The sequence below is a fragment of the Emys orbicularis genome, chromosome 5 (assembly GCF_028017835.1).
Source record: "Emys orbicularis isolate rEmyOrb1 chromosome 5, rEmyOrb1.hap1, whole genome shotgun sequence".
Taxonomy (NCBI): Eukaryota; Metazoa; Chordata; order Testudines; family Emydidae; genus Emys; species Emys orbicularis.
In genome coordinates this window covers 115,259,289-115,286,043 of record NC_088687.1, presented here as the reverse complement: position 1 = coordinate 115,286,043, position 26,755 = coordinate 115,259,289, and the positions used below count along the sequence as shown (strand labels likewise).

Here is a 26,755-nt window from a genome sequence, read left to right as displayed (position 1 = left end):
AAATTTTTGATGCAATACATGCATCATAAACTCAGGGGAGCCCCAGTAACTTGAGTTGGTTGGAATGTTTCAGTAAAGCCTTTGAGTTGTTTTTTGTTTTGTTTTGTTTTCATTCCATGTAATAGACCCAAATGTTGAAACCTCAATTTTTTTCTCAAAACAAAATTCTTGTTTTCTGGCCAACCCTACCAGTAACTCAATCTCAATGTCCTTTAAATACTGTGAAAGAGGTATGTGAATATGGCAGGCAAAAAGTCAATGCAATCTGATGGAACAAGTTCTACATGATCAGACCATGCCATGAATACTCTAGAAATGCTCAGTCATCACAAATGCCAGCGGCCTATATTCTCTGCCTACACTAGAACCTCATCAGTCCCACATGCCAGTGAGGAACATAAAACAGGTTTAACTGTTCCCTAAAAGCTCGGATACATTTCATCAGTCCCCTCCCTCTTGTACTTTTCTCCATTCAAAGAGTGGTATTTAGCCATCTGAGGATGCATAAAAATGAGAATAAAGGAGGATGACCTCAGCTAAATAAGCAAAGTATGTATTTCCATTCTCACTAACCACAGTTTGTTGTAATTTTTCATTTCAAGTGTCATTTAAATCCATAAGATTGTTATTTTATTTTAATTTGGTATATCTAATTGCTTTTCTGCCTGTTTGGTCTTGTTTATATAAGTATAATGCATCCTATTTAATGATGTGATTTAGCTGCAAGACTGGAAGGGGCCAAAGCATGAACAAAATTCAATCTTCAATCAGACGTGGTGGACACCTACTTAGAGCCTTATCCAAAGACTGCTGAAATCACTGTGAATCATTCCTTTGACTTCAATGCATTTTGGATCAGGGATGAAAGTGGTTGAGGTATTAGAAATCAACAAAGCCTTTCAGAAAAACACAGTAATAATTATCAGAGGGGTAGCCGTGTTAGTCTGAATCTGTAAAAAGCAACAGAGGGTCCTGTGGCACCTTTAAGACTAACAGAAGTATTGGGAGCATAAGCTTTCGTGGGTAAGAACCTCACTTCTTCAGATGCAAGATGGTATGACTTGCATCTGAAGAAGTGAGGTTCTTACCCACGAAAGCTTATGCTCCCAATACTTCTGTTAGTCTTAAAGGTGCCACAGGACCCACAGTAATAATTATCCTTCAATACTCCCTGAAAAACACACACACATGTTGTTTTACGGAGTCTTTCCTGTTACCTTGGTAAACATGGGTTTTCCATGCTGGGTGACCATGGTGCATTGATCACAGTCCACTGTGATAGATGAGTTGTGGTATGACTCTTTTGAGTGCTTGAGAATGTAATACAGGTCTGTTACACCTCCTTCAAAGACAGTGCTAAAATAACGAGGAATTAGGGTCCTTCCAATGGCTGTGAGGAAAATACAAAGCAAAAATCAACAAATACTCTAGGTTATAACAAACACAACATCAATGTTTTTAAGTGAAACTTTCATTTAAATAATATAATACATATTCTCAGAGAGCTACAGAACTAGAGTCTCCACCTGCTCCCATTGAAATCAATGGGAAAAAGCCTATTCTCTTCAGTAGGTAAGGACCTCTGTTTGTATAGCTTTTTTATACAGTTGGTGAACTAGCTTCTTTCTTCCTGAAGGTTTGGAGATTCTTGTAGATGTTCAAAGGTTATTACTACACAGGAGCTATGCTGGGTAAATCTTGTCTGAAACTTGGATGCTATATCCCATTTCCATAAATAAATGTGTAAATAAAACCAGAGCATACATATGCTTATGCAAATACACGCATGCACAGAAACATCTCTCTTTATGCATAGAGTACATACACATATATATTAATACAGTATATACAATATATATGTATACCTAATATAGTCTGTTGAATGGAGTGAGAACTATAGGAGGAAAACAAAAGCCCTGCGATTGAAAGAAGCCCTGACAGTGGAATGCAATATATAAATCCACAGGCTAATAGCACAGAGATCTCTTTTTCAATTCAAATGGAAATAGTTGCCTATATACGGTAATCTAAAATGGCTGAAGATGCACATGGGGTAAGCCTGCACTGTGATACAAGACCTGCGCTGCGGCTGGCCCAGGTCAGCTGACTTGGGCTCGTGGGGCTTGGGCTGCAGAGTTATAAAATTGCAGTGCAGATGCTCCAGCTCTGGCTGGAACCCAGGTTCTGAGACCCCAGCTGACCTGGTCTCTGAGACTCGGTGCCGCAGGGTTTTTACTGCAGTGTAGATATACCCTGACCATGGATATGGGCTGTATACGAAGAAAGATTTGACCAATAGAGCAGCCTGCATTTGTTTTTTAAAACCCCAACTCATAGACTTCAAGGGACAAACCCTGCAATCCTTGGAAAAAATTCCCATTGAATTCACATCACTGAAATCAATGGCAGTTTTGAAGAAGGACTGCAGGACTTAGCTCACAATAAATAAATAAATAAATAAAATGAGTTCTGAATGTTTTTCAGTTGCACAGAGTAGTAGCAGTAATAGACATCAAAGGGGAATGTGTTATGTGCAATTGATGTTTTCCTGCTCCATTTTTGCAGACAGTTTGGCTGCCATCAACAACTTAAAACACCAAGACAACATTTTAGAAATAGGTACTTTATGAACAGATCAATATTGTATTTTTAGAATGACTTAATAATACTTTGAACTTACAATATATTATGTTTTTCACCTGAAAAATGTTTTGCAAATATTAATTAATCCTCAACATTCCTGTGTCTATACTCCTGTGTGGCAGTAGGTAAAGATTAACTCCATTATATAGAGGGAAAACCAAGGCAGATAGGTTAAGTGACTTAGTCTAAGCCAATAGAGGAGTCAGTATCAGAGCCCAGATTAGAACCCATTAGTTTCTAGCTCAGACCACTGAGTTCATGTCTCTCTGTCTTGTTCTGTATGTTTTGAGGGTAATTTTTAAAAATTTACTTCCTTTGGAGTTCTGCCTGCATAAGAACTAAGGAATCTGTCCTATTTATATATTTGAGAGTGGGGCTTGGGAATTAAAAAGTATGACACTTTATAGATGAGCAGTTTTGTGGAAGTAGTTTAGGTCTTTCCACATTAGTTTCAAAAATATCATATATAGCTGTTTCAGTCAATTGAATTGTGCCAGAAAATCCCAGGGTTTAATAAATCTCTCTTTTTTATTTTCTATATTATAATAATATAACAGTACAATAGATAGACAAATATAGAAAATATACAAGGGTTTGCTAAAAGATTTTGCTGAGATATGGAACTTTAACATGGCTATGAATGCCTTATATTACATTGAAGTTTTATGTGTAATTTATAAATCTATACTGAAGTCTCTGGATATAGCTGACAAGTCAATGTATAATTTGCACAATTATTCTACCATACAAGCCCCCATAAAAAACTCACCCACGCATCAAGTATGCATTAATTTACTATAGTCTTTTAATTTAATTAGAGAAACTAAAGTCCAGTGAATCAGCAGAAGACTTTTCTAAAGCTTTAAGTAACAATTTCCTATGTTGCTCAGTATGGTATATTGTAAAATGAGAAATTTATCCATCAAGTTAATTTCTCGCTCCCCTAAGGCTAATTAGGACAAATTAAGTTTCCTGCTAATCATCCTGAGCAGTTACTGCTTGATATGAAAATCCAGGATTTCTACTGATTGCAATAAATGTATATTCACGTTACTTGTGCAATGCATGAATATCATGAACATATTTTAAACGTAGTTTAAAATAGTTTGATAGGTGGTTCCCAAAATGGTCTGGTCACATGGTGCTGGCTTTCCTCCTTGTTTCCAGCTGCTGCAACACATTAAAGAAAGCTAAAAATGTATTGAATACTTTCCTGTTATTACTTTTACACATAAGCAATGGCTGTGATTGCCACAGGGATATTATGCAGCTGTGTATGGAAGAGTGGGGGTTTCCACAATCATGAATGGGAAGGGAGGTGTCTCCATGACTATCTCTCTATAAAGATGTGCCCCATGCTGTGAAGGAACATGAAAACCCTTTTGCAGTATGGTGTCTGTATTTAAACACAGCACACATGCATGCGCACACACACACACACACACACATTTCACATCTATAAAACCAAAACTAACCAACACGAATGCCCAAATTGAACAAAAATCCTAAATAGGTTTTCACCACTTGGGAAGGTGCACCTAGAATTGGGGTGCATTGGGAGGGTCAATACAAACAATTAATTGAGCACCATCCATACTGTGCACTGAGTGAGGCAGGAGTTCTGTGGAAAAAATAGTATGTGATCATGTAATTAAAGACAAGGGGGATGAATAAAGGTTGCACAGGCAACCTTAATTCTGACATTTCCTAAGTTTCAAGTGCTTGATTTTGCACCTTGATTAATGTTCTTTTAATGTAGGTTTTTGTGCATAATTTCCTAGGTTTTTAATAAAGCAAACTGAAAAAACAGAAATTCCATTATGTGGCATCATACTGACAGCCAGATGGTTCACCCAAAGGTCCTAGTTTACTTGCTCAGCCAGTATCAGTTCCCCCACTCCTTTCCCCCAGTCTCCTTATCCAGCCTGTCCCAGGTTCCCCTTCGTGGCTCCTTATCCCATCTGTCTCTCTCCCTGTCCCCCACTGGCTCCCAGTCTCCCTACCTGGGGTCATCCTCCAATCTCAGCCTCACTCCTCATCCCAACAGCTCCTTGTCCCAGTCTCTTTGCCCAGCCAGTCCAAGTTCTCCCTCACTCTGTACACTAACTGTTTGTCAGATTTCTCTCCTGCCCTCTTCTCATGTCCCCCCACCCCCACTAGTTCCTTGTTTAGGCAGTCCCAGTTTCCTCACCTTCCCCAGCTCTTCATCCGATCTCAGTGTTTTCCCCTACCCAGCGAACTGGCTCCCAGTCCTCTCCACATACACATATTCCCCATCAGCTCCCAGTCCCAGTCTCCTCTCCACAGATCTCAGACCCAGCCTCCTTGCCCAACTAGTCCCAGCTTTCCTTCCCACACAGCGACCAATCCCATCTTCCTTGCCTAACCAGTCACAGCCTGCCCTACCCCCGGGTCCTAATCCCAGTCTCCTTGCTGAGTCTGGCGGTGTACGGGGGGCAGGGGGAAGGGTCCCACTGCCTGAGTCCCATTGTAGCTTCATGGCCTTCTCCATTAGGTTCTTCCTAAGGCGAAGTTCACACCATTCCCAGGTACGGCTGGGGAACGAATGGCAGATACTGCACTTTGCCACAATGTGGGCTTCCCTGAGGCAGTAAAAGCAGCATTGGTGGTCGTTGCTGACTGAGAAGGATTGCAGGCAGGAAGCACAAATTTTGAAGCCTGGGGTCCTGGGCATAATCCAGTACCCAAACTGGGCATAATCCAGTACTGGCAGGGGGAAGGGGCAGGAGCTCCCCAGGTCAGGGAGACTAATGATAAAACACTAAAACTATTAAATAAAAACTTTAACACTCAGAATATAAAAATTATTTACAGCTATTTAAACATATCCACAGATAAAGAAGAAAGCCGAAGCTTCAGACACAGGAGGTTCTGACCCTGACCATGTGGCGGTGACAAGGAACTGGGGAGAGGCAGTCTGCCCACCCTTTATCTCCTCGGACGGAGGCATAAGGTGAGCCAATGCAAATGTGCAGACCAACGGACACCGCTTTCAAAATTCTCCAGCTCTGGGCACCTGGAGTGCATGCCTACCCACAGTGGAATACACTTGAAGAAGATCAAGATCTTTCTTAGAGTTAACCACCACTGCCTTCATCAGTGACTGCACATTCTGTAGCCAAGAAGATGACTCTTTTCCCTCTCTTTCACTACCATTTAAGCATGCATTGATCTTCAGAATTTTGTTTTAAGTTATGCATTTAGGAATGGATACCGGCCTCCACACTTAACTGAGTAACTGTTCCCATCCTGTTATTTCCCATGAAGGGCAGGTCACTGTGGCTTAAATGTGATAGCAAAAGAGGTGTGAACTGACAAAAAGCAGCTGGATTTAGAATCAGGTAAATGCTATTTATATGAAAATAGCTACAAAAAAGGCATAGCTGAAATCAGGTATTTTTAGCGTAATCTTATGCCAACATTAGCTAGAATAATGTACAATTTTTTTAGCCTATGCAGATGTGTAACCAATAGGGAGCTATCTAGCTATGTGCTATTTTGTATACTTTTCAGTGATCAAATATCTAAATGCAAATTCTAGAACTCAAGAAAATCATGTGGATTTATGACAGTCCCGTAGTACTGGGATCCAGAAATCAATTAACTGATGTTTATACTCTTCCAGAAAAGTGAGTGACAAACACCATACTGTTAGTGATCTTCATATTACAGAATGAATATAAAACAACATGCATGGAAAACTCAAAAGAATGGAAATTTTACATGCACTGTTTGAGAAGGGCTGAAGCATTTCATGGCATGTAGTCTGCTTCCCAGTGAAGTGAAAAGCATGTCACATACTAGCTTTTTGGCTTTGGCGTGCCATTGTCACTTAGCAGAGCTGTTTGTGCAGTACTGTCATACCGGTACTAGTTAAAATTATGTTCATATGTCTTTTCAGTTATTTCTCTCTTAAATAGAACAGAATACCCATAAATTCCCAGCAACTTTTCCCTTGTTCTCCCCGAAAATACTGCCATTTATCTATCTAGGTTTTTATGCTGTGCTTTCATATTGAAGTATCCAGGAGATACCCTTACTTTCCAAACTACCTTATAAAAAATTACAAATCAAATTCCTATGAATCCCTTATAAAATGAAGGAGGTGGGGTTTTGTTTGTTTGTTTCTGTTTTTCTTTGGAGGCAGTTGATTCTGCAAGTTTTCCATGTACAATACTCCTATTTACTTGAGTGAGAGTTCTGCATGCCGTATAACCACAAAAATTAGACTTTCCATTACATTCTTCGTCGTTCACCACTATTGCAACAAACTATCTGCCATGTTGTTGGCTGGCTAAATGAAAATCTCTGTTTTAAAAATATCTCTTTGTAGTTGAAAGGAAGTATATGGGACTCCAGTTCTTTGTTGATAGCCAACAATGTGGTCAGCACTATACAAGATACAAAGGAATAAAAAAGAGCCCGATTCTTACTGGCTTTGCACTTTGTATTGTCATTTACACCCTTTCAAGTGAGTTCAAAAGGGTGTAAATAGTGACCACTGAGGTGAATGAGTGAGGAATTCTGATTTGGTGGTATTTTACACCACGTATGCACACATGTAAATGACAACAAAAGATGATGGCAGTGGAGCCTCTGCCCCAAGCTATACAGACAGATAAGAATAAGATTTAACAACCCTGCATTAGACAACCCAGATACGATTTTGTTTTGTTTATATGCAGCAGGTCAATGACAGCTTTTTTATTGGTAAGCATTCAGTGTTTGTGGGCTTTGCAAATAAGTGAGTTTTAAGAAGGGATTTGACTAAACAGAGGGTGGGGTGGTTGGCACCCTGGGATACAGAGGGAGCCCAACTTGTTGGGAAGTATAAAAGAAGGCACAGCAACAAAGCTAAAGGTTTCTAAATACAACCAAAGTGTCTGAAGTTCAGGATTTGAAGCTGACTGTAAGAATTTTATTTTTTAATTATTTTATTTGAAAGATGTACAGAAAAAAAATCCAATAGTACCAACAACAGGGTGGCTGTATGAACAGGTCAGCCACAGGAGAAGCATGGTCCATGTAATGTATAACAGTCTGTCTATTCTTCCTATGGGATAAAAACCCCTAGCAATGGGTGAAGCTTGTGGGGTTCAGGGTTTGCGAACCTCACACTGTTTTGGGAATTTTCAAAATTAGTTTGCATTTGTGACTCCATGATTTTTTTCAAGAGAGAGTCAATTAAAAGAAAAAATAAACATGTTTTCTAGTTAATGGGAAGCCTCTATTTGTGATATTAGAGATAAAAGAACACATCATCCCTTTATGTCCCAAAGGCAGGCTGGCAAAATATTCATGGTATGTGTATTATATATGTGGAGGCTATCGTCTTTCCTCTCATCAAACCTGCTTGTTTGTCTGATGCATCCGTCGTGTCTTGTCTTTTAGCTGATAAGCTCTCTGAGACAGAGACTGTCATTTACTACATGTTTATATAGAATCACAAATGGCAACCTGGTTGAGACCTATAGGCACTAACACAATATAAATATTAAATAATAAAAAAAGACTCATGCCTTTGTCACTTCTAGATTGGACTGCACTGCATGCTGTGTGGGGCTATGTCTTAGATTAGATCTATTTGGAAGCTGAAGTTAGTGCAAAATGCAGCAGCTCACTTGATAAGAGCATCTTGTGAGCACTTTACACCTGTGCTCCACTATCTGCACTAGTTGCCTATTGACCTCCAGGTGGAGTGTAAGGTGTTGGTTTCACCTATAAAGCCCTAGACAGATTAGGACCTTCCTATTTTAAATACCACTTCTCTCCAGCAGAGTGGGGGCTATCCGGTTTATTGCACCGACTGTTGCATGTATGATTACCTGCCCTGTGGGCGGGTGGCGTATGTGTGCAGTCGGTGCAAGGAGCTCCTGGCCCTCAGAGACCATGTACGGACTTTGGAGGCCAGGGTGGTGGAACTGGAGGAGCTGAGAGAGGCAGAGAGGTATGTTGATGAGGCTTTCCGGGACACTGTAGAATTGTCCCACCTCCGCTTAGACAGCACCTGTGCTGCTAAGGAGGAAGAAGGGCCCAGGGAAGTAGAGCAGTCAATGGGAGCAGAGGGAAACTTTCCCGTAGTTGGGACCCTCCTTCCAGATGGTTCTGGGGTTGCCTCTCGCACTGAGGTTGCCTCTCCGGGGGAGGGAACTCCAGTTTCTAGGAAAAGGCAGGTGTTAGTAATGGGAGATTCGATTATTAGAAATGTAGATAGCTGGGTCTGTGATGACCGGGAGAACCGTATGGTGACTTGCCTGCCTGGTGCGAAGGTTGCGGATCTCTCGAGGCATCTAGATAGACTTATGTGTAGTGCTGGGGAGGAGCCGGTGGTCGTGGTACATGTAGGTACCAATGACATAGGGAAGGGTAGGAGAGATGTCCTGGAAGCCAAATTTAGGCTGCTAGGGAAGAGACTGAAATCCAGGACCTCTATGGTGGCATTTTCAGAAATGCTCCCAGTTCCACGCGCAGGGCCAGGTAGGCAGGCAGAGCTTCAGAGTCTCAATGCGTGGATGAGACGATGGTGTAGAGAGGAGGGGTTCACGTTCATTAGGAACTGGGGAAACTTCTGGGATGGGAGGAGCCTATACAGGAGAGATGGGCTCCACCTAAACCAAAGTGGAACCAGACTGCTGGCACTAAACATTAAAAAGGTTGTAGAGCAGTTTTTAAACTAGGAGATGGGGGAAAGCCGACTGCTGCAGAGGAGCGTGTGGATCGGACACAGACTTCCCTTAGGGGAGAGTCTGATGATAGAGAATCTCCAGGTTATAGTCAGGAGCAGAGGACTGAAAAGTATAATGTAAGGGCCGGATCAGATGATAAACAGCCACATAAAAAAGAATCTGGCACATCAGAAAAAGACAGGCTAATAAACAGGGACAAGTTTTTAAAGTGCTTGTACACAAATGCCAGAAGTCTAAATAATAAGATGGGTGAACTTGAGTGCCTTGTGATAAAGGAGGATATAGATATAATAGGCATCACAGAAACCTGGTGGACTGAGAGCAATCAATGGGACACAATCATTCTGGGGTACAAAATATATCGGAAGGACAGAACAGGCCGTGCAGGGGGAGGAGTGGCACTATATGTTAAAGAAAGTGTAGATTCAAATGAAGTAAAAATCTTAAGCGAATCCACAGGTTCCATAGAGTCTCTATGGATAGAAATTTCATGCTCTAGTAAAAATATAACATTAGGGATCTATTATCGACCACCTGACCAGGACAGTAATAGTGATGATGAAATGCTAAGGGAAATTAGAGAGGCTATCAAAATTAAGAACCCAATAATAGTGGGGGATTTCAATTATCCCCATATTGACTGGGAACATTTCACTTCAGGACGAAATGCAGAGATAAAATTTCTCGATACTTTAAATGACTGCTTCATGGAACAGCTAGTACGGGAACCCACAAGGGCAGAGGCGACTCTAGATTTAATCCTGAGTGGAGCGCAGGAGCTGGTCCAAGAGGTAACTATAGCGGGACAGCTTGGAAATAGTGACCATAATACAATAGCATTCAACATCCCTGTGGTGGGAAGAACACCTCAACTGCCCAACACTGTGGCCTTTAATTTCAAAAGGGGGAACTATACAAAAATGAGGGGGTTAGTTAGACAAAAGTTAAAAGGTTCAGTGACTAAAGTGAAATCCCTGCAAGTTGCGTGGGCCCTTTTTAAAGACACCATAATAGAGGCTCAACTTCAATGTATACCCCAAATTAAGAAAAACAGTAAAAGAACTAAAAAAGAGCCACCGTGGCTTAACAACCATGTAAAAGAAGCAGTGAGAGATAAAAAGACTTCCTTTAAAAAGTGGAAGTCAAATCCTAGTGAGGCAAATAGAAAGGAGCACAAACACTGCCAACTTAAGTGCAAGAGTGTAATAAGAAAAGCCAAAGAGGAGTTTGAAGAACGGCTAGCCAAAAACTCCAAAGGTAATAACAAAATGTTTTTTAAGTACATCAGAAGCAGGAAGCCTGCTAAACAACCAGTGGGGCCCCTTGACGATGAAAATACAAAAGGAGCGCTTAAAGATGATAAAGTCATTGCGGAGAAACTAAATGGATTCTTTGCTTCAGTCTTCACGGCTGAGGATGTTAGGGAGATTCCCAAACCTGAGCTGGCTTTTGTAGGTGACAAATCTGAGGAACTGTCACAGATTGAAGTATCACTAGAGGAGGTTTTGGAATTAATTGATAAACTCAACATTAACAAGTCACCGGGACCAGATGGCATTCACCCAAGAGTTCTGAAAGAACTCAAATGTGAAGTTGCGGAACTATTAACTAAGGTTTGTAACCTGTCCTTTAAATCGGCTTCGGTACCCAATGACTGGAAGTTAGCTAATGTAACGCCAATATTTAAAAAGGGCTCTAGGGGTGATCCCGGCAATTACAGACCGGTAAGTCTAACGTCGGTACCGGGCAAATTAGTTGAAACAATAGTAAAGAACAAAATTGTCAGACACATAGAAAAACATAAACTCTTGAGCAATAGTCAACATGGTTTCTGTAAAGGGAAATCGTGTCTTACTAATCTATTAGAGTTCTTTGAAGGGGTCAACAAACATGTGGACAAGGGGGATCCGGTAGATATAGTGTACTTAGATTTCCAGAAAGCCTTTGACAAGGTCCCTCACCAAAGGCTCTTACGTAAATTAAGCTGTCATGGGATAAAAGGGAAGGTCCTTTCATGGATTGAGAACTGGTTAAAGGACAGGGAACAAAGGGTAGGAATTAATGGTAAATTCTCAGAATGGAGAGGGGTAACTAGTGGTGTTCCCCAAGGGTCAGTCCTAGGACCTATCCTATTCAATTTATTCATAAATGATCTGGAGAAAGGGGTAAACAGTGAGGTGGCAAAGTTTGCAGATGATACTAAACTACTCAAGATAGTTAAGACCAAAGCAGATTGTGAAGAACTTCAAAAAGATCTCACAAAACTAAGTGATTGGGCAACAAAATGGCAAATGAAATTTAATGTGGATAAATGTAAAGTAATGCACATTGGAAAAAATAACCCCAACTATACATACAACATGATGGGGGCTAATTTAGCTACAACGAGTCAGGAAAAAGATCTTGGCGTCATCGTGGATAGTTCTCTAAAGATGTCCACGCAGTGTGCAGAGGCGGTCAAAAAAGCAAACAGGATGTTAGGAATCATTAAAAAGGGGATAGAGAATAAGACTGAGAATATATTATTGCCCTTATATAAATCCATGGTTCGCCCACATCTCGAATACTGTGTACAGATGTGGTCTCCTCACCTCAAAAAAGATATTCTAGCACTAGAAAAGGTTCAGAAAAGAGCAACTAAAATGATTAAGGGTTTAGAGAGGGTCCCATATGAGGAAAGATTAAAGAGGCTGGGACTCTTCAGTTTGGAAAAGAGAAGACTAAGGGGGGACATGATAGAGGTATATAAAATCATGAGTGATGTTGAGAAAGTGGATAAGGAAAAGTTATTTACTTATTCCCATAATACAAGAACTAGGGGTCACCAAAAGAAATTAATAGGCAGCAGGTTTAAAACAAATAAAAGGAAGTTCTTCTTCACGCAGCGCACAGTCAACTTGTGGAACTCCTTACCTGAGGCGGTTGTGAAGGCTAGGACTATAACAATGTTTAAAAGGGGACTGGATAAATTCATGGTGGCTAAGTCCATAAATGGCTATTAGCCAGGATGGGTAAGAATGGTGTCCCTAGCCTCTGTTCGTCAGAGGATGGAGATGGATGGCAGGAGAGAGATCACTTGATCATTGCCTGTTAGGTTCACTCCCTCTGGGGCACCTGGCATTGGCCACTGTCGGTAGACAGATACTGGGCTAGATGGACCTTTGGTCTGACCCAGTACGGCCTTTCTTATGTTCTTATGTTCTTATGTTCTCCCCAACCTGAATGCCACAGTTGTGATCAGTGGAGGTGCTCTAGGTTGATTCTCCCTCAGTATGTGCCTGATTTAAGTCAACAGGAGTCTACTGTCCTTCCATTGATTTCAACTGGCTTTGGCTCAGGCACCATATCATAAAGATGGGACTGCTGGGAAGGCATTCTGTGAGGACCCTCTTGTTGGGAATCTGCTCTCATTCCCTTTGGTCCAGAATCTCTTGATTGTCCAGGCACGTGCAGAGCCCATCTCTTGGGGTGAGTATTTAGGGAGGGCTGAGGCTGGCTTTGGTGAAGTCTCTGCATGGGGTGGGACCTTCAATAACCCTGCTGAGTGGAGACAGAAGGGTAGGATCCTGCTAGCTTGGGTCTTCTTTATAGTAACTTTTATATTGTAGGTTTAATTGAGGTCAATGTTGCCCAGAGCCTGGGATGGGTGTTCTTTTATGTTCTGTTTTTGTAACTGGAATAAATAAACTAACATATATAATACATGACATGATAAGCCAGTGTGATACATAAATTTTATTGGCACTCATCTGGGGTGAACTATGAACTTAAGAGTAGTGTGCCCATCCCAAATTCATGTCACTTAGACACACACACACACACACACACTCTCTGTCTGTTTCGGGTTTGAAAACAAAAAAATATGATTTTGCTTATCCCTAGAAGAAGCTACCATCAGATCTGGTAGGCATGCAGGGCAGTCAAAAGACAGAATCTCACAGACGTTCCATTGACCTTATAAATCCAAATTCTGCTATCAAATATATACCATTAAGCAACCCACATGCTGCACCTACAGGCAGAATTTTGCACACAGACCTTTCAAAGTCTTTAGTGTCCACACTTGTTTCCTCTAATGGATAAAATTTGGCCCTGGTCATTTAGGCATTTTTTAAATGCATCATTTATTTAAAATATATTATTAGTTTTATCATTATTTTACGTTGTGTGTTTATCAGATTTTTTCATTAACTGGATAAATTTAAAAGCAAGATTAAATCTATAATTCTATTACATAGACTATATTTACATGTCTTTGAAAAATCTATATAATGTACCAACATTACAGAAATGCTACTAAAGGAAAATATTCATTTTAATCCTGTAGATTAGAATAGATTCTTACACAGTAAAATGCTTTGTTTCCCAAACTTTAGCATTTCCATTTGGGAGACCAGGTAGTTTACGGTCACACTAGCAACCCTATTATTACCAGGTATATAAGTTTCCTACTTCTGTTTAATGTTGATTCCACCTATCCTTGCTCATGCTACATCACATCATTTCAGTTGAAATGCAAATAACTCGCTGTTTGGAAACAACACATTCTTGGATTCAGTTTAGTACTTCAGGCTCAATATGGTTTGGATGAAAACTCAAGAGCACACTAACAATTTATTAAGGGTGCTTGATTTATTAAGCAAAACAAAACTATTTCTCTTCCTAGAGAATTAATGATCCTTAAAGATTTTCATCTGTGGAAACGAAGGAAGTCTGAGGATTAGAGACTCCATCCACTTTGCTCTTGTACTAAGTTTTGTTATGTGACTGCGCTGTGTCTTCCTTTCTGATTCCTTGAAATCTTTGATAGGGTTACTGGCGAAGTGAATGCGGGGAAACTGTATATGTGATATATCTTGCTTTTAGTAAGGCTTTCAACAGAGTCCCACATGACATTTTCATAAGCAAACTAGGGAAATGTGGTCTAGACGAAATTGCTATAAAGTAGGTGCATACTCAGCTGAGAGACCATACACAAATAGTAGTTATCAGTGGTTTACTGTCAAACAGGGAGAACATATCCAGTGGGGTCCCGCAGGGGTCTGTCCTTGGTCCAGTACTATTCAATATTTTCATTAATGACTTGGATATGGTCTCTCAGCTTGTTATGAACCCACTTTATAGTAATTTCGTCTAGACCACATTTCCCTAGTTTGCTTATGAAAATGTCATGTAGACTCTGTTGAAAGCCTTACTAAAAGCAAGATATATCACATATATAGTTTCACATATATCACATCTCCACTGAGTAGAGAGTATACTTATAAAATCTGCAGATGACACTAAGCTGGGAGGAATGGCTAGTACTTTGGAGGACAGGATTCAAATTCAAGATAACTTTGAGAAATTAGAGAATTGGACTGAAATCAATAAGATGAAATTCAATAAAGACAAGTTCCAAGTACTACACTTAAGAACGAAAAATCAAATGCACAAATACAAAATGGGGAATAACTACTAGGTGGGAATGCTGAAAAACTGTTCAACAGTTGTGAAAAAGGCTGATATTCTGGGGTGTGTCCTAGGTAAGATATGGGAGGTAATTGTCCCACTCTTCTTGGCACTGATCTGGCCTCAGCTGGAGTAGTGTGTCCAGTTCTGGGCATTACTCTTTAGGAAAGATGTGGATAAACTGGCGAGAGTCCAGAGGAGAGCTAAAAATATGATAAAAGGTTTAGAGCTCCTAACCTATGAGGAAAGATTAAAAAACTGGGCATGTTTAGTCTTGAGAAAAGATGACTGAGGAACCTGATAGTCTTCAAATATGTTAATCAATTGTTCTCTATATCCACTGAAGGTGGAATGTGATGAGCAGTGCTCACTGGAGGTGTTGCCTAGTGGTTAGGGTACTAGGTCTCTCCTAGCCCCACCTCCAATGTCTCCAACTGGCCACTGTCACATCGATGGTGGTCTGCTTTTTGCTGGGTGTCGACCCAACCCTTCAGTCAGGTCACCTCTCTGGTGTGAAGCAGCCTTCTCTGGTGTAAAGGAGTCCCAAAGAAAACATCGGGTCCCATGCCCTCCCAAAGGTGGCAGGGGGGAAATCTTCAATCTGTTTTGCGACCCCTGACAGTGTTCAATGAGAGCCATGGAGTTTGCAAAGTCTTTTCCCTCTCCAGATTTCCCCAAGAGGGAGCCTGGAAGAGACTCTTGCACACCCTCTGTTACAAGGTGGTTGGTAGGCGAGCCTGGACCCTCCCACTCCACTGGGCTCTGGCCTAGAGTCCTGTGAGAAGCAATCATGTCTGGCCTTAAGGCTGCCTCCCTGGGCCACTTCCTACCACTTAATACCCCAACAGTCTTACAAACTTTGACACAGTAGCAAAGAAAAGGAGTATAACTCCTGGGATCAGGAGGCAGGCTCATTCGCCAAGGGAAAGGTTTCTGTAGCATCCTTCTCAGGGTAGGTCTCGCTCCTTGCCCTGTTAGGCTCCTTCTGAGGTGTCTGGCTCCCTTTTAAGCTCCACCTCCAGCTGGAGCATGCTCTGCCCAGAGTTGCTCCTTGACCCCTTCAGTTCCAGTGTGGGGTTATATCTCCCATCATATAGGACAAGAAGTAATCAGATTAATCTTCAGCAAGGAAGATTTAGGTCAGATATTAGGACAGCAAAGTATTGGAATAGGCTTTCAAGAAAGGTTGTGGAACCCCCGTCTGTGGAGGTTTTAAAAAATAGGTTAGACAAACATCTGTCAGGGATGATCTAGGTGTACTTGGGTCCTGCCTCAGTGCAGGGGGCTGGACTGATGACCTCTCAAGGTCCCTGCCAGCCCTACATTTCTATGATTCTGTGAATACCATACAGCATAATGATTAATTTAATCTTTTCTGCCTATTTTCAAATATGGTCAGGTTGCTTGCAAGTGTCTTTTTTCTACAGTAATTAAGTATACTGCCGGGTTTGAGAGTTTGCTAAGCTACAGTTTACACTGGTTTCTCCAAACGTTTTGCCCAAGCTGTTTTGATTCAGCAGGTAATATATATCAAAAGTTTGTAACATCTTCACCAGCTTTGCTGTCCTTTCTTTGCAAAACTCTTAAATAAGGAACAAATGATGGTTTACTCGTCATGAAAATGAGATCTCTCTTCAACTCTTTATGGCTGGCTCTAAACACTCGTTCTCATAAACACATTCTATGAAGAAAACCTGGCAGCCCAATCTTAATTCCACCGTCTCTCAGAAAAAATCCAATATTTTATTCATTTGGATTTAAATAATAAAAAGAGGTCTATACAAAGCTCTTGGGACCTGGAGACATAATGAGTACTATAACAAAACCCCAGTAGCATTAAAATAATTATTCATTAATGAACTTTGCAAACCTGCCACCTACCAAAAATAAAAAGTCTCCTTTACACCCTTTTATCATTCTGGGAAACATACCCTCAGCCCCTTCCAAAACAGGTGTCTTTTGCAACATACTTGGAAAGTCACCATATATGGGGTATTTCAGAACAAGGGTCCCAGGGCCCTGGCAGAAAAAGCCATACCAAATGCCTCTTCTCTTTTATACTGAGGGGGATCCAACTTGCACAGTAGTTCTGACCGTGGCTGTGGCAGTGTGGCTGGCGTGAGAAGCAATCTCTCAGAGAGGCCAGTCCCAGGCCATTTACCACAGCTTAGGTCATAACCAACACCTTGAACTCCATCTAGAGACCAATACGCAGCCAGTACTGGCAATGTATGCTCCTAGTAACATCTCTGCTCAGTAAGTAACCGCTGCATTCTGCACCAGCTTCAAGTTTCTGACTGGTTTTAAGTGCCCCACGTAAAGTGTATTACAATAGACTAATATAAGGTTGCAGTGTTTTTTATTAGGCTTACCAATCCTAAAAGGATGATATAACAGCCCACATGGCTTGGCGTTTGAACAGCTGAACTAGGTTTCTGGAAGCTCACAATAGATCACTCTGTACTCCAAATACAGAATTCAAGACTTCTATTTGAAGATGGATGTAGGTTTATAGTCTGCAACTGTTCCAGGAAGAATTATGAACTAATCATTTGCCCACTTTCATTTTTTTTTTTAAATTACTGTCAATTATTAATTTTACATAAACAGAAAAACCTATCTGTGATAAAGAATCTTTAGTTTTAACATATAAACATCCACATTTGGAAAACCAAAACCATCACTCCCCAGTGAAGACCTAATATCTCAAGTTTCAGCTTTGGGATCAGTAAAAGGCACAACTATAAGTACTTTTAACAGAGTGCAAATATAACTAACAAATGTGTTGCCTTAGTATAATCACAGTTACAGTTTGGTCTGTGAGTATTGTCTGTATTAATTATTTTAGCTGACTTGGTCCAGCAACTGCACAGAAGTTTCAAAGGCAAGCCAAAGCAGTTATCCACAGCTTTATGACACTGTACTGTCAAAACATAACAAACCACAACCAAGCTCAAGCAAAAAAACAACAAAATGCAAGACCATAAAAATGATGGAGATTGTGCAGGACAGGCATTATAGAGGAACAAATGCAATCCATGCCAGCACATAGTACCACAACAACATAGAAAATGATACCCAGATAAATGGTCTGAAGAAATAAGGACAAACACATAAAATTCAAATGACAGCCCAACCAAAAGGGATAAACAAAAGACAGGCAAACAATCCACTTTTACTAGATCAAACAGACATCTACCCTCTGACTTTAGTTGACTTTGGCAGTATATTGAAGATTGTATTACACAAAAATTATGTGCATGAACAAACAAAGTGACATTAAGCCAAAGTGATAGCAGTCATACACTCTCTGGTGCCATGATCCTGTCATATATCACAAGCTAATTGGAGTTGGGCTGGGTCAGAATTTAGATGGGAGACCTCAGAATCAATACTTGGTTGCTGCAGGAAATGGTGTGCTGTACTTCTAGACACTACTAAAAGGCTACTGAATTTCGGTGATGGGTTAAGTGACCCATGTACACATTTCATTTTCATTATACTGGGCCAGATCATCATCTGGTGTAAACTGACACAGTTCCATTGAAATCAATGGAGCTATGCCAATTTACACAAGCTAAAGATCTGGCCATTATGTTTGGGATCCTTCCAGATGAAAAGCAATATAAACATTCAATTTATGACTATGAGAGCAGGCAATCAAGCAACAAGATCCCTTCTGCCAGATTCACTGGAGCAAACATGTTCTAGAACTCATTTACTATAGTCTGTCTCCAAACATAGTTCCCTCAGTTATTAATTCCCAGTGTCCACTCGAAGCCATGCTGATATGCTCTGGAAGCTGGAGGGCCATGGATAAAAGATCCTTAACTCTGCTCTAAATAAGTCCTCAACATTTATAGCCTTTGTGTGGGAAGATGTACTCCTGATACAGTATTACTCTGAATGGAAAGACAGAGATCTCTCTCTCACCAATGCACACCCTTAGAAATATCAAAAAACAAGTCGAGGGGTACTGAGCCAGAGGGTTGTGAACACAAGGTGGAGGGTTTCACCTCTAAAAAAAGAACAGGAGTACTTGTGGCACCTTAGAGACTAACAAATTTATTAGAGCATAAGCTTTCATGGGCTACAACTCACTTCTTCGGATGCATTTGTTGTAGCCCACGAAAGGTTTCACCTCTGACACTTTCGTTTACAACCATATCAAGTCAGTATCAACCCATCTTTATCAGCTGTTCATTGTTCAGGAGCCTTTGTGAACTATGTTTCTGGTAACAGTCCATTTCATAGCAGACAGATGTGCATATCACAAAATCACCACCACTTGCACTAAACTTTCCAGTAGACCCAAGAGAGCTCAAAGACTGAACGGACACTCAGACTGGATGACCTCTTCAACCCTAAAAGACATCTTTTCAGGTCAGGACTGAGGCGTATTGGCAGGCAGTGTGGGAGGGGAAGCTTGCCTATTCTGTGGACAGACAACTTCATGTTCAGGATTGTCAATCCAGCATCTCAATCAGCTCCACATTCAGTTTACAAATACTAGCAGAAAAACATACGTCCATAGCTGCAACAAAGGCTACCTTATAGTGAGGACCACGTATGGAGAATTTGTGGGAGGTGAGAGGTTTAGAGCAATATGATAAAAGATCTGCAAGAAATTCTCAAATTCATAAGACTGCAGTGAGCATATGTGGATTGATAACCAGTGTGATTTTTCTGGTAATTTTATACTGTAGACATATGAACAATATCTCACCAGTGGATAACATCAGTTGTCAGTCCCATATATGTTTTATAATAACCAGAACACTTTTTTTCCACCCACAAAGCGGTTGGTGGTTAGCTTTGATTTCTTTTTCTACTGCAAAGCATTTTTCTTTTTCTTTTATTCTTTTTCTTTTTAAAATGTTAATGGAAGTTAACTATAGAATACTGGTAAAAACAGTATTCAAGAGCTTAGACAAAATAATTAGAAAAAATATTCCATAGTTTTAAAATGTTCTGTTTGTTTTAAATATGAAGATTGTTTATTACTTAGAGAACTAGTGCACTGCTTTCAGCAATACAAATCAGATTTCTGACAAAACTGTATCAAAACCATTTTCAACAAAGAGCAAGAAATGTAGCAAGCTTCCATGCTTCAGTCAGAACATATATTGTACACCGTTTCCAATAAAATCTTACTCAATTATACAGAAATAAATGTACGCCAATAACAAGCGTGTATTGTAGGTTCTGTAACAAATCTGTACTGATGAGGAAATGACCCCTTCCAGTGATTTTCTTTCCCTTCAACTGTGGGATATTTTCCATGTTTCATATAATCATTGTGCTATCTTTTCTATATATATTTGCCACAACAATTGACTACAATTTTTAGAACTGATATATGTAAGGAACAGTGACTGACAGTTTTAAAAAAACAGTGGATAGACAACTTCAGGAACCTGTTATGCTCATGATTTCAAACGATCAGAAAGTTATTTTAATTGAAGAAATATTTTTACTAATATATTTTGGTCCGAGACTTGGAACATTTCATTACGAATTCCTATCAGAACACACTTCCTTGAAGAACTGGAGAAATTCAAGATGGTAGATTCCCAAATAGATGGGAACAAAAGCCATCTATTTTTCAAGGGTGTGATATGGACATAGGACTTGATACAACTCCCAAAGCAACTAATGGGCAGCTTTGTTGACTTCAATTGGAATTGAATCACATCCAGAATTTGTAGAGCTCCGCGTGGATACAAAAAGGTGTATCTGCATCTGATCCGCTATTCTCAAAAATTGTCTGTGGATATCCTCATTCACAGACTTGCAGGGCTCTAAACAGCTCCACAGGTCACTGTGGAGCAGTGACAAAAGGCTGTGTCAAGCCCCCAACAGCTCCCCCACCCCCACTTCTCCCCAGAGACCTCCTGCCCTGTCACCACTCTGCCCCTGCAGTACCTCCTTCTCCACTCTGGGCAGGGAGGCTACAATGCTGGGTCCTTCTATGCAACACCGTCCTCCCCATCGGGGACTTGGACACCCCTACACAGTTGCAGCGGCTCTAATGCACGCGATCATTGACGCCTGCTCATTTAAAGAACAATCTCATCTTCAAAATGGTGCTTGGCTCACTCCCTTTTGAGCAAGCTGGGGACTACTAGTCCCAGAATGCTCAGCACGCGCCTGCGTGAATTCAGAGAACCGAGCTGGAGCCCGCAGGCTGGGTGACAGCCGCTCCATTCGGTTAAGTGTGTGCTGCAGAGACCTGTGCAGATACAAAATTTGTGTCTGCATCCACACTGCGATCCGCAAAAATGGTCTGCAGATATCCACATCCCCGGATACAAAGCAGATACCTGCAGATTTGCAGGGTTCTAATAATTTGACCTGGAGGGGCCCACATGTGGGATGAAATGAGAGAGACAAAAATATTATCATGCAGGAATTCTAAACTGCTGTGGGACTCATTCCTCGGGTGTAAATAACTCTTTCTATAACATCTGTTCCATAATTCTTTATTTCCGATGTAACTAACTTACAACCATAAAAGTGAGGGGACACCAAATTTGTGTGGAACATAAGTGACTTTGGGACAATAGTGAGAGATTACCTTGAAATTAGGTACACTTGAGAGGTATTCTCAGACCATAGTGAGGCCATTGACTCAGCCTGAGTGGGACAGTGGTGACAGAATGTGTTTACTGCATAATACCTACATGGTTTAAAACCATTCTGCAGATGCTCTCTGCTATTCAGACTGACACAGTAATTAGAATATGAGCATCTAAGGATTTGTCTACATGGTTGGGTAATGTGGAGTATGAGGGTGTGACTTCTAAAGTTCATTAATGTGGTGAAACATTAATTGGTCTTTATAGTATTAAATCAAAGAATATTTTAGGGTCAAATCCTGAAGTCCCTACAGGGTCCTCCCTTAGGCAATGGGAGTTTCCTTGAATTAAGGGACTGCAAGATTTGGCTCTTAATATCATTGTCCTTTACAATGATGAATAAGGAAGAGCATATTCATCTTGGGGATGATTTGCTTTTGTTACAATTTACTAATAGCAGTCAAAGTCTCACTCTTTCTTCCCCCCTGTTCAGCACTGATCAGTCTGCTACACACACTGACTTCATCCCACAACAAAACTCATGCCACTCAACTGCAAAGAGGGCTTCTTTGTTACGTTTTGTTTGTTTGAGTAGTTGAGTCTCTCACGTTACTAAGGATGGAACAATAATTTCCCCAAGTCATGTGCAATGTGACTAAAGCTTCAGAAACACAAAAATGATGTTCTGCCATGGCTGTATTTGTGTGCATCTATTCAGGGCACAACTAAATATTTAACAGAATTGACTGCTCATTTCTTCAGTACCCTCCTATGGACAAAACTTGAAGGAGGGGAAATGAGGATTTTCCCCACAGATCAGTCTATATTGGGCCCTCAAAAAGCCTGAGGTCCAATTTGCATGAGGTAATATGTTAATTTGCATACATTTACAGATCGAGACTGTTGGCAAATTACCTTTATTTTTTTTAAATTTTGTTAAAGAAAAAATTCCTCTTCTTCAGGGACAGATGTTTCCCCATGAGGCAACTTCAGGGGCAGTTCCCCTCTGTCTGGGTGGGGGTGAGCTGTTCCTTCTCTCTCTCTGTTATTTCCATCTGTCTCATGACTGAGTACCCTAATTTCTGTCTCCACCTGCATTTTCCTCCCCTATAGTCCAGCCTCCAATCACGCTCCTTCAAATTCATGTTTCTCTTTTAAAATCACAAAATCCATTCCCTGAAGAATATGTGTTTGTGACAATTTGTTCAGTATTTAAATATGCTAAATAAATATGGCATAATTAGTTGTGCTCTGGAAACTCTTAATAATAATAGTATTTTGGTACATGCAAAATAACAGATTCCTGGGAGAACTGCTGTTCAAGATCTGAGAAAAGGCGGCATTTCAAAACTTCAGTGACTGTGCTGAAGTGGTGAAGAGAGCTGGCAGCAAATGATATCCCATAACAGTGGCGTTGGAACAATTTTAAAATGGGGGGTGCTAAAAGCCATTGAACAAAACTGTAAACCCCTTCAAGCTTAGCACCCCCTACACACCTAGTTCCAGCACCCCGGTTCCATAACGAAACATTTTGTTAACTGCAACAAGAGCAATAGTCAAAGTATTAAATTGATGAACAGGTTTATTTTTTAAACATATAACACTCTGTGGGGAAATTAAATACAAGAAAAAGAAATGCTCTAAAAAAATTACACCGTGAATAAAGGGTAGACATGATCCATATCATTATGTCAGTGTTTCTCTATGATACGTTGAACCCTAAAATGGAATCACAAACCTTTGATGCTCCCCAAAGTATTACTCAATCTATCATCATCTTCCTCTGAAGAGCTTCAGCATGAATTGGAAAGTACCTACTATGTTTTCCATCCTGTCCTATGGTGCGTAGCAAAATGGGGGCAATCATTCATCAAGAAGCAGTTAATTGCTTTCACTGATGTTGCAAAGACAGGTTGCTTATGATGTTAAGAAAAATCCTGAAGGATTACTGAAAATACACTCTTTGTTCTCACAGCCTAAGGCCTGGTGTACACACAGTTTTGAACCAGTATAAGTATGCTAATTAGTTTTACTTAGAACAACCCCTAGAGTGGATGTGGTTATACCAATATAAACATGCTTTATACTAGTACAACTTATTCCCCTTCTTGCAAAGGAATAGCTACAGTATAACTGTATCCACACTAGAGGATATATGGTATAGTTAAAGCGATAACTTTTGTCTGTAGATAAGTCCTAACACTATAGTTTGCAAAGGTTATTTATTGTTCTGATTTCAGCAGACTTTTCTGGCAACTAATAGGACTTGAAGGAATCAAAAATAAAATTTAAATTTTACAGCAGGATATATGGCTAAATAATTATACTCTGTTTGTACCTCTTCTCAACCTGGGATTCACCCCCAATGGCTGATATAGTGGACTGTACAATTGATTTTTCATAAATTTAATCTCAACGTCCGATTACTATTCTGAGGCTGGAATATGCTCATTAAAAGTAGGCATTTTATTAGCCCACGTATAGTCTGTGCTGGGTCATCATCTGAGACTGCTATAACATGAAATATATGGCACAATGCGGGTAAAACAGAGCAGGAGACATACAATTCTCCCCCAAGTCACAAATTTAATTAATGCATTATTTTTTTAACGAGCGTTATCAGCATGGAAGCATGTCTTCTGGAATGGTGGCCGAAGCATGAAGGGACATACGAATGTTTAGCATATCTGGTATGTAAATACCTTGCAATGCCAACTACAAAAGTGCCATGTAAATGCCTGTTCTCACATTCAGGTGACATTGTAAATAAGAAGCGGGCAGTATTATCTCCCGTAAATGAAAACAAACTTGTTTGTCTTAAGTATCAGAGGGGTAGCCGTGTTAGTCTGGATCTGTAAAAAGCAACAAATGTGTGTCTGACAAAGTGGGTACTCACCCACGAAAGCTTATGCTCCAATACATTTGTTAGTCTGTAAGGTGCCACAGGACTCTTTGTTGCTTGTTTGTCTTAGCAACTGGCTGAACAAGAAGTAGGACTGAATGGACTTGTAGGCTCTGAAGTTTTAAATTGTTTTGTTTTTGAGTGCAGTTACGTAACAAAAAAAAATCTACATTTGTAAGTTGCACTTTCACGACAAAGAGATTGCACTACAATACTTGTATGAAGCGAACTGAAAAATACTATTTTTTTTATCATTTTTACAGTTCAAATATTTATGTACTTTGATTTCAATTACAACACAGAATACAATATATATAAAAATGTAGAAAACCATCTGAAATATTTAATAAATTTCAACTGGTATTCTATTGTTTAACAGTGCAATTAAAACTGCGATTAATCACAATTAATTTTTTTGAGTTAATCAGTTAACTGCAATTAATTGACAGCCCTACTAATAATAGAAGGGCTTTGACACAGGGAAAGGAGAAGGCAACTGCTTTAAACCTGGAGGCAGTAACAGTGCCAAATACTGTTCCCAAAAACTTTGGGAGAAAAAGTGTTTAGATGTTGCTTAATACTGCTACATTTTTCTATTTATCCAGTTAAAAGATACAGTTCTAGTACCTTCCCTCTTACATTTGGAAAATATTATTTTTGCTACAATATGTATTGAGTACAATTATATTTTCATTTAGCAATATTTGCTAAATTTAAGCAATACATTTAGCAATAAGTGGCTTGCCGTATTATCACAATAACCAAGGCCATTCAATAATAAATAAGAATAACTTCATCTTAATTTTTATGGTATCTTTCATCTTGAAAAATCCCAAAGCACTTTATTACTTTATGACCAGCTTTTAGCACCTTAAAAATCTATGAATTCAGTGGGACTACTCGCATGAGTAAGTGTTTTCAAGATAGAGTCCATAACTTATACACGGGGCAGTTTTCGCTGCAAGAAATTACCCTGACAATATTGCTTCTCAGGAGGCAACCACTTCAAGGAATAAAAGATATTGCCAGACAAATAACCAGATAGCTAGTGTGGGCCATCCTGAAGTTCTAACATGGCAGAGTTTTCAGACAATCCCTTAACTTCCTTTAGCAGTGACCATTATGAACATCTTCAATGCCCCAGCAAACACAAAGCAGCAGATTATTATTGAGTGCCTCATGCTGTACAATATCCTGAATTATTTTTGAAATAATATGCTGCTGTTTGATTAAATGAAGAATTTCCAAGTAAAAAGATTTTATCTTCCTTTTTTATTGTTGATTTTTGGGGCATACGCAATACAAGGCCTATGTACCATGACCCCGAATCAGCAAAGTACTTGAGCATGCACCAACTTTAAACATCTTAGTAGTCAATTGATGTGAACTCACATGTTTAAAAACAGGCACATGATTAAGTACTTTGCTGAATTGGGGCTCAGCCTGGTACTACCTCCAATACCTTAGCCCATTTAGGGCTTTACAGATCCACTCCACCATCTTAAGTTTCACCAAGAGCATATCACAAAGCACAGCTGAGTGCTCATGGTGAGACGCTCTGCTATGTAAGTGAACTATCACACTCTGTACCAGCTTCTATTTAGTCTGGTTTTAGGCCTAGCCCTTTGTACAGCACACTGAAGTAGTGTAACCTCAAGGCAACAAAAGCATGGATGACAGTTGCAAGATTTGCTCTTGGCTGTATGTAAAAGATAAAAAGGTGACCAGGCTGCTACTGCTACCTGCAACTGGGACTCCAACAGACACCTAGACTGTGAACCTGACCAACAAATGGCAGACACACACACTCAGTTTAAGGGGAAAAGAATTATTCTTACCATCCTTTATGGCTGCTCTCCTCCCAAGCCAAACAACATCACCTCAGTCTTGTCTGGATTCAGTCTTAGCCAGGTGGCTCTCATGCATGTACCATTCTCACCCAGACACTGACTAAGGTCACTGAGTGTTTTGCATGGGTCAAATGAAATGGAGACTAGACTAAAAAGAGTAAATTGGATGACCCGGGTCATTATAGGCCTATCAGTCTGACACTGATCCCTGGCAAGAGAATGGAACAGCTGATATGGGACTCGATTAATAAGGAATTAAAGGAGGGTAATAAAATTAATGCCAATCAAAATGGGTTTATGGAAAACAGATCCTGTCAAACTGGATTTTTTTATGAGATTACAAATTTGGTTGATAAAGGTGTGATGCTGGCAGACCAGGTCATGCAAGAGTGTATTCAGGTCAATTCACTTGTGTATTAGTACAGATCAAAGTAATGGTTAGACGTAAAAGAGTGTTTTGGGTGTTTAAACGTCATGAAAACTAATGGGATATTATTTGCATAGTTTTCAGTTATCTGTTCCTGTTGTAATGTAATAGCAAACATTTACATTACATTTCACTATCCTTGCCCATATCCCTGTAACTAAATAACTCATCAAATAACTATTGTGAAATACTAATTA

The 26,755-nt window shown here is 40.1% G+C and overlaps 1 protein-coding gene across 2 annotated transcripts in view; it reads right to left on the bottom strand.

Moving 5' to 3' along the window:
- Positions 1–26,755, bottom strand: part of LDB2 (LIM domain binding 2) — a 299,731-nt gene that overhangs the window by 62,553 nt on the left and 210,423 nt on the right. For both annotated transcript variants that reach the window (XM_065405200.1, XM_065405201.1), the window contains exon 3: positions 1,218–1,390. In XM_065405200.1, coding sequence (XP_065261272.1) covers positions 1,218–1,390 — 173 coding nt within the window. The remainder of the gene's footprint in view (positions 1–1,217; positions 1,391–26,755) is intronic.